Source organism: Anarrhichthys ocellatus, unplaced genomic scaffold (assembly GCF_004355925.1).
Source record: "Anarrhichthys ocellatus isolate YVR2014 unplaced genomic scaffold, GSC_Weel_1.0 scaffold9, whole genome shotgun sequence".
NCBI lineage: Eukaryota > Metazoa > Chordata > Actinopteri > Perciformes > Anarhichadidae > Anarrhichthys > Anarrhichthys ocellatus.
This window is the reverse complement of record NW_022280039.1, coordinates 2,724,399-2,732,812: the sequence shown is the minus strand read 5'-3', so window position 1 is coordinate 2,732,812 and position 8,414 is coordinate 2,724,399. Positions and strand designations below refer to the sequence as shown.

Here is an 8,414-nt window from a genome sequence, read left to right as displayed (position 1 = left end):
TATCTAATTCATATTCAAACCTGTCACACCTAACTGCAACTGTCATTCCAAATGTCACCAGTAATTTGGGTTAACAACTTTATATATAACCTTATATTAAATTATATTAAAGACTAACTTCATACAATACTTTTAATTTTTACGAATTCGGTAATGACGCAGGAAGTCTCTCTTACTTTGGAAAGATATTCTGTTGTACTGGGTATAAAAAAGCCACTTGTAGCATGTCAAGGTGATTTATTAATGTATAGGGTAAACTTCTGAAATAAAAATAAAAATATTTACATGTTGTATTTGGGGTTATTATAAGAAATAATGGCCAAATTCTCCATGTTGAGCTGTGTTGGCCGCTGTTAAATGATCTTATCAATTAGTAGTGGAGGGACCAGGACCACGGTCTTGAATACAGCGTTCTGATTGGTCCAAACGCAGAACTCGTAATGTTCAGCGCTCCCATATAAACCCATGCAGACTTGACATCGGTGCTATCTGTCATGCAAGTCAAAGGGATAGTGAGGAGTCCAGTGTAAAGACGTTGCCGGCAGCTTACTTGTAATAACCTACATTGATTGTGTTTTCGGCGCTGCAGAAGCTTTTTGGAGCACGTTATTCTTATGAATTACACACAAAGCAGGAGGCGTCTCTTTACATTTAGTTGTATTATCTGTGTTGAGAGGACGATGCCTTTGAGGACGGGACTTTTTCTCCTGATGGTGCTGAACGCATCTGCATATGAACTGGATCAAAACGAGTCTTATTCGCCCAGGAGAACGCGCTTTTCTGCCAATAGCCCTTGTAAGTAACACGCTGCCTCCATCTGCATATCTCAGAGTGCACTGCTTGCTTGCTTTTTTTTTAAATTTTTTTTACACACCATTTCCACAATGCACAGGCTTACCTTTGCTCGTTTACTATGTGGAGATCTTTTTTCCCTCATATTTGTTTGGCCTATACAGCCTTTTCTGTCTAAACGAGCGCGTTGAGTCATGATAAAGGCTGCGGGATTAACGCTGTGCTTTTTGCCGGTGTCCTGCCGGCAACAGATGAGCATGGAGCTTGGTGCTGACACCTGAGAGCGCAGGCTGTGTCATGCTGGTAGTCTCTTTCTCGTGGCTTTGGCTGCTGCATACGTCCCACTATTCAGCATTATAGTGGACTTGAGGGTGCTTTCAGTGCATAAAACAGAAGGCTTCAGGCTATTTGTTACACTGCTTGTCACTGGGGCTGTGTCTTTTGGATAAATTAATGCATCCCTATTAGTTCACATGTCTTATTCACCCCCCCCCCCCAAAAAAAAAGCCTGATTCATAATCCCCTGCAATAACCATCAAGAAATGACACTGCAAAGGGTGAATCTGCGTAGCTTCATTCATATGTTGACTTTTCCTTTTTAACACAAAGCTACAGCCCAGTGATAATTGGCTGACAGGGATGCTGATTCCCTTCTGCGGGAACTGCTTTATCATCGTAAGATTTGCAGCTCACTCTCTTTATTTTAAGAGCGATCTCTGGTCCCCGATGGCAGGCAGACTTTATCTGACCAGGTCAACATGGGGCCTCAGATTCAAAGTCTGCCAAGTAGGCTTAGGCTCTGCGATCACATTTCTTAATGGTTATTACAAAGGATTTGAGTCAGGCTGCTGGCCATCTCAGTGGATTCTCGGATGAAGAAAAAGGAGAGCCAACTATCTGGATACACTGATTTACAGATTATGTTTTATAGCTCATTCTTGGTTTAAAATGTCAAGTCGGTTGCATGGACTTGGAGCTGTGTTCCTTATGGCCAAGGTCAGTTTTTGGAAAATGGACTGAATGATGTTGCAGGGTAGCTGATGGTGGGTAGTTTCATAGGTTTTACAAAGATGGGGATCAGGGTTACTTGTGGGTTAATCAGCCTAATAACTAATCCAGTCATGTGACCCTCCTGAAATGAAGATAGCAGCATTTTCTGAACATGTATTTCATTATGTAGACGTTCATAGGAGCATTTCTGGGATGTAACTGGATTGTTACATGTGCTAAGTTAATAGTTAAGAACATTACAGGGGTTTGGAGTAAGAGTCTTCAAATTCAGCTTGCCAATTACTGCAATTGAAGACAGAGTTTGATGACAGCATGAGTTTGTATGTATCCATCTCTGTGTGTGCCAGTGGTACAAGTGTTTGTGTGTGTCAGGCACGCCAACAATTTTCAGTAAACTCTTTGGTATTTCTGGTGCTGTTCATCCAAGCCCTGCTGAAAAGAACCAAAGCATGGAATATAGGTCCCTGCCAAGAGAAAAGGGCAGTCGTGCCAAATAGTGTCTGAGTTGTACGGTGTCCAATCTCCAGTCAAGTCACTGTTTGCCCCAAGTGACTGTATGTCTTTTGTGAATCACCAAAGTATGAAAATGTGCTTTTGTTGGCCACATTTTTTTGCTGAAACCCTGGCAACCCTTGAGTAATGAGCTCAGTGACTGTGCAGTGATTCCCAGTGAACCCACTGTTGGCTGATGGTTCATTCTCTGTGCCCACAGCAGATGTGGCACGCTGTCTCAACAGTGCCCTCCAAGTTGGCTGCGGGGCCTTCGCCTGCCTGGAAAACTCAACTTGTGACACAGATGGCATGCATGACATCTGCAAGTCCTTCCTTTACAGTGCTGCTAAATTTGACACTCAGGTATGCACTTTAATTCATTTCACAAAGACTGCAAACAGTATGCCATCCTTTCTATTTCCACCATGCATATGGGCTTGTGTAGGATTATATGGGTGTAACTGTCAGGGCAAGAATGTGTGAAGCACTGCTGTGTTTTTACAGGGTAAAGCATTTGTGAAGGAGAGCCTTAAGTGCATTGCTAATGGCATCACCTCGAAGGCATTCCCCACCATCCGCCGCTGCTCCACCTTCCAAAGAATGATATCTGAAGTCCAAGAGGAGTGTTACAGCAAGCTGGATATCTGCACTGTAGCCCGATCAAATCCAGATGCTATTGGCGAAGTGGCACAGCTACCAAGTCACTTCCCCAATAGGTGAGCTCTTCTTCTACTAAACAACAAGTTGATTAAAGTTGCGATCTGGTGACACAGGACACATTGTTTTGGGCGTGTTAAGGGTGTGTCAGAGTTTGACGCTTATGATGTTCAACAGGCTCTTTGACCACAGAGTAGATACAAAAACAAGGCCTCATGTACCAGTAATCACTAAATGTAGCTGCTAGTTTTAAATGAATGTGACATACTGTTGAATCTTCCTAACAACCACAGATATACATGGCTGGCATGTTGTTAATTCCACATTAGACCCTGAGTTATGCAGCATAACAGATGGCTAAATTTGTATTGATTTCAATGTTTTTGTTTGGCATCTGATTCATACATTCTCTCTACGATGAAAGAAAATGAAACAGGAATATCAAGTCTTGATATGTTTGTTCCTATTGTCGCTGTAATACATGTAGGATTGCAGTTTGGGAGTGGATACAAAAGGGCTCTACAGGAGGGTGAAGCTCGAGGCTTAGTAGTGACCCATATGAATGACTATAGATATAGACTATAGAGCACGAGTGCAAATACATAGAAATACTTTTGAACAGATATGAACAATTGGCAGGTACCACAGGAATGTTTTGTTGCCATGCTGTACATTTTGTCCATTTTGGCTTGGAGCTCTTAAACAGACGCTCTGTGATGCTTTGTTTTGTTGTCCTAGGTTTTATGGTAAGCTGCTCCAGAGCCTGATGGACTGTGATGAGGACACAGTGGACCGCGTTAGGACCAGCATGGTGTCGCGGCTGGGCCCAGAGATGACCATGCTTATTCAGCTGCTGCAAAACAAGCCCTGCCCATCCACTGCTGTGGCTGCTGCAGCTGCCGCCATCCCAACTGGAGTGGAGGGCCGTGGGAGCTGGCGCTGGTCCATGGGTCCCCATATGTACAAGATCCAGCCTAATCTGCGAAACAGAGACTCCGCCAGTAATTTTGGCAAAAAGCGCTCTGCCAGCGACAGCTCCTAACTTCCACTCAGATTCAGAAACTCCACACATTCCTCAAAACATCATGAAAGCTCCTCTATTCCCTGGGGGTGATGAAATCCATTCCTCCGCTAGACTGGAAGTTACAGAAATACGCACCTCTAGGGAATGCCGGAACGCACATAGAGTTGATATCAGAGTTTGGTTGTTGTTATATTGTATATCCTACACTTTAGGCTTGAGAGAACCCCCCCCTTCCATCGAGTCCGCTCACAGTTAGTGTTGAACATGTGGCTGTTGCATCTGTGCGACATGGTCCTGTTCACTCCTCTTCACCTCCACCAACAGAGATGAATCCTTAAGAAGTCTTTTGATGCCAAGCAAAAAAAAAAGAGAAGAAAAAAACAGCCATAGTGGTTCACGCCTCTAGAGCAAAAGTCCGTACTTTAAAAGATAACGCAATCTAATATCCCCGGCATTTAATCATTAATAGAAATCAGTAGTTGGATTATTATTAGTTCACTGATAGGAATGGGATATTATTGGTAGATGTATTTAATATTTCAGTGATGAGACCAGTCAAATTGTGAGCATGAGATGTGGAAATGAGTTTCATATCTATTTTCTGACTAACGTAACAGTTAAATGTACTGTATACTAAGGTATCTGAGACAGCCATAGCTTGCCCTCTAAAAGAGAGTGCTCATACGGAGTGAGGTCTGTAGAGGTTCCACGATAACCTTTGAGTTACCTTAAACTGACCAAAAAAAACTTCAAACTGCCCTAACTGCTATTCATGAAATACCAAAATAGTGTATAGCTAATAGCACTTATAGTTGTTGTTTTTCTCTGATGGCAGATGTAGCCACTGTCATGTGTTTCAATTCATCATCCTGCACATAAGGATTGTCCCGGTCGTGGCCAAGTCTAAATATCAGAAAAAAGTCCATTATGCATATCTTGTATACAGACACTTGTAGTGCATATGACTGTTGAGCTCTACATAATATGTGGGACCATGTTTAGTGGAATCTGTATCCATGTTCTTAACTGAGCTTGAGGCGGTCGTGTATGTGCAGTAGCTGATTAGCACGTTCACCGATGAGACTGAGAGCAGCCCTCTTCTTGGACTGACGATCATCGTTCTCTGAGGTGAATAACGTGACATACACACTGGCTTCCAGTGTCAAGATTGAGAATAACTATTTAAAACAAAAAGCCTTGTTGGAACGATATTTATTTTCCTACTATATTATTTAATTGTGTTATTATAGTTCTTAATTGGTTTACAGATTTAAAAAGCAGTTCAGTCATGGCTCCTATTTGAACATGCGCTCTATGCCAAAAAAAAAAAAAAGAAAAGAAGTGAGCTGACACTCTGGTGACTGAATGGGACCCATGTCATGACTCTGTGCTGGCCATAGGGGAACAAGGTTGGTCATTCAAGTCAGGTGATCTACGTTATGCGTGTTACAAGGGACCACAACAAACCGATAGCTTCATTCTGACACAGTTTCTGGTTGAAAAAAAAAGAAAAAAGGACGTCGTTGCAGCTGCTAGATGTGCTTGTTCAGTGATGGGGGTTTGTGCACATTGTCGATGACTCAATCAAAGTAAAACAAACACCAGCATCAGGTTTTTTGATTGTTGACTGCACTAGTTTGCAGTGCTTATCTTCGCACGGGCTGAAGTTAATTTCCCTCAAGGTGGCTGCATAGTTGAATCTAATGCGTAACAAGTGTCATTGATTATCGTCATCTCTTGCATTTTTTTCCTGTTATTATTTATTTTGCATGTTATTTTGTCAATGTCTCAGTTCTGATACAACACAGTAGAGAAAGAGACGGGAAAAATGCAAGAGAAAGGCATCATGGGAGTACATACTGCGGTATCTGTGTCTGCTTTAGCCCTCGGTCGCAAAATCTCTTTTAAAGCCCCTGAAAACCTGCTTTTTAATCAAGAATTTTTGTCGTGATATTACATATTAATGGTTAAATAAGCAACAATCAAAGTTAAGATTCAAGAAAATTCTTGGTTGTTATTTTATCACCGAAAACTTAGATAACACAGTAGGATTACTTTCAGCTCAGGCATGTTTTACTCAAGCTGCAGACAGTGAGAAAGTAACCAACGTGTGTGAAGATATTTACAGGCCGCTGCTACTGACTTAGTTCACACACTCGCTCTGCAACATGTTGGTGGTACATTGTTGGAGTTCAGTTAAAATGACACTCAGGCGTTGTCTCAGTAAGAAGCACATGTTAATTTGTGTGTATTAAGGGACCTTGTAACTGTTACATCAAAGTAACAAAAAGTCCCAGAAGACTTCATCTAGTAAGCAAAATCAACATTTGAAATCTAAACAGTTTTGCAGGTAAGAGTGCATGTTTCATGGCCTTCAGGAGGTCGAAACAATCACTCAGTGTAATCAGTCGATCAGCGCGGAGCCACGGTCACTTCATGCTGGTGTTTGTTTCATCGATGCCTGGTCGATAGATGGTTGTGATAATCAATGGCTTAAGCTAGTTTCTCTACTGACAGTAAATTGCAAATGTTTGTGCACATGGAAAATGCAATATAAAGAGTAGCTTGGAACCAGGGCTGGGTTCGGTTCACTATTAAGCAATTTGATCCAGAAAACACCCGTTCTTGAATATTCAAACCTTGCAAATCGGTCGTCTTGAAAATAGTTTTATAACAAAATTATGAAATATAGTTTTGGCTTCATGAAGGGAATTGAACCCAGCCCCGTTTGAAAAAAAAAAGGGAATTTATATATTTTCCTGGATTGATAAGAGTGAAGCACAGACCAGAAAAAAAAGAGATGTCAGTGTCAATTTAATAGCTATGTTAAGAATTTAAAACTATGCAATAATCTCACATTAAAGGATTCACAGCAACACAGAAATTGACCTTTATTTCATTCAGTGCCAGCTGATGCTGTGTGAATAAAACAGCAGCTTGTTTGCTCTCGCACTGCGCTCACAGCGTGAAGGCATCGCTCCTCTATATCGCTTTCTGTTTCCGTGTTTTTTTGTAAACCGTGTTTCTTTTTGTTCTGTAAATATGTGCATTTCTTTTGTGTCATTCGGTGTGAAAGGACAGTTCTGAAGGAGTCACTTGGGAAGTTACGAGCTATAGTCACACTGTAGTGTATCCTAGCTTACTATGTTATGACAAATATGCACTTTGCATCCTAACCACTATAAAGGGCATTGAAACTCAGCACATGTGCAATTGAGACATGTTTTATTTACCCAGTGAGAAATTAGAATATTTCGCATCCTGAAGGGTCAGGGCTTCTTCATGTACTATTGATACATATGTCTGTATCTTTGTTGTCCATGGGTAAATCCAAAACCCAACAGCTGCTGCTAAACTGTTACTTCCCTGTGTGATGCTGTCCAGATGCCCCTCTGCTGTGGCCGCTCTGGTCTGTCAACACACAGTGAGCTCAGCATCAGTCCACATTTACATTCAAATATTTGACTGTCTATCCATGTTTTCATATTTATTTTCTACGAACATTCCTCGTGTCAAATATATTTGCCAAAGGCAAATGGACTGTTTCCTCACCAAGTCAAATGTAATGGTAATTTCAGAGAATGTACCTGTATACTGAATGTCTGTTTCGACGAGAACATGCCCAAGTTAGGTGACCCATGAAGGCTGTTAGGGAAAAAAACTAAAAGTGAGAAAAGTATATAAGGTAAAGTTACTTTCTGTTTTAGATTGTAATAAAAGTATAGGGTGTTTAAGGTGGTACTGGAGCATTATTAAATTGACCCATGGAGAGTTTTGTGAAACTGTTTCTCCTGTCAACACTAGAGACTAAAGACTTCTCACTTCTGGCACTTCATGGTACTCTTTCCTCTCAAGACTTGAAATAGATAAATGTTGTGCTTAAACTAAATCAAAAAGCTTCAGTGACTAGTAAAGTTTATTTTGTATTCATATATAAGTGACAGTTATTTTACTATCAGATTCAGAAAGTTATCGAGGATTTAAGGAGGTTACTGAACTTCCTCATACAGATGCTATGTAACGCATGATTGACCCTTGTGAATCACTTGCACTTTAAGATATACCCATATACATATATACCCATACTGTGTATATGTTTGGGTTTTTCCTCTGTACTGAAAAGTCATGAAAGATACAAATGCATCAACTGTGTGTCTTTTGCTGATCAGAAATAAAATATTTATCATATCTGGCATATGGTATGAAATATGTTGCATTGCTCTTGTTTCACTCATTCGGATCCATCATCTCTCGCAGATTTACATCTTAAATTCCTTTCGGCCTCTACGTTCTCCATCAGCCGCCCTAAGACAGAAAAGAGCCTCTTGGTTTATTTATCAGCAAACCCCCAAATGTGTTGTTTAATGGATAGAACATCATGAAAACTGAGTAAAGATTCACCTCCCCTATAGGTTTGGGAGATACATATAATGTCCTG

General features: G+C 40.9%; 1 protein-coding gene across 1 annotated transcript; it reads left to right on the top strand.

Moving 5' to 3' along the window:
* Positions 1 to 508: 508 nt before the first annotated feature.
* Positions 509 to 8,190, top strand: stc1 (stanniocalcin 1). The gene is made up of 4 exons (XM_031848851.1): positions 509 to 795; positions 2,516 to 2,658; positions 2,800 to 3,011; positions 3,691 to 8,190. Exons 1-4 carry the CDS (start codon positions 615 to 617, stop codon positions 3,992 to 3,994), a joined length of 840 nt encoding a protein of 279 aa, XP_031704711.1. The 5' UTR covers positions 509 to 614; the 3' UTR covers positions 3,995 to 8,190.
* The last annotated feature ends 224 nt before the right edge of the window (positions 8,191 to 8,414 follow it).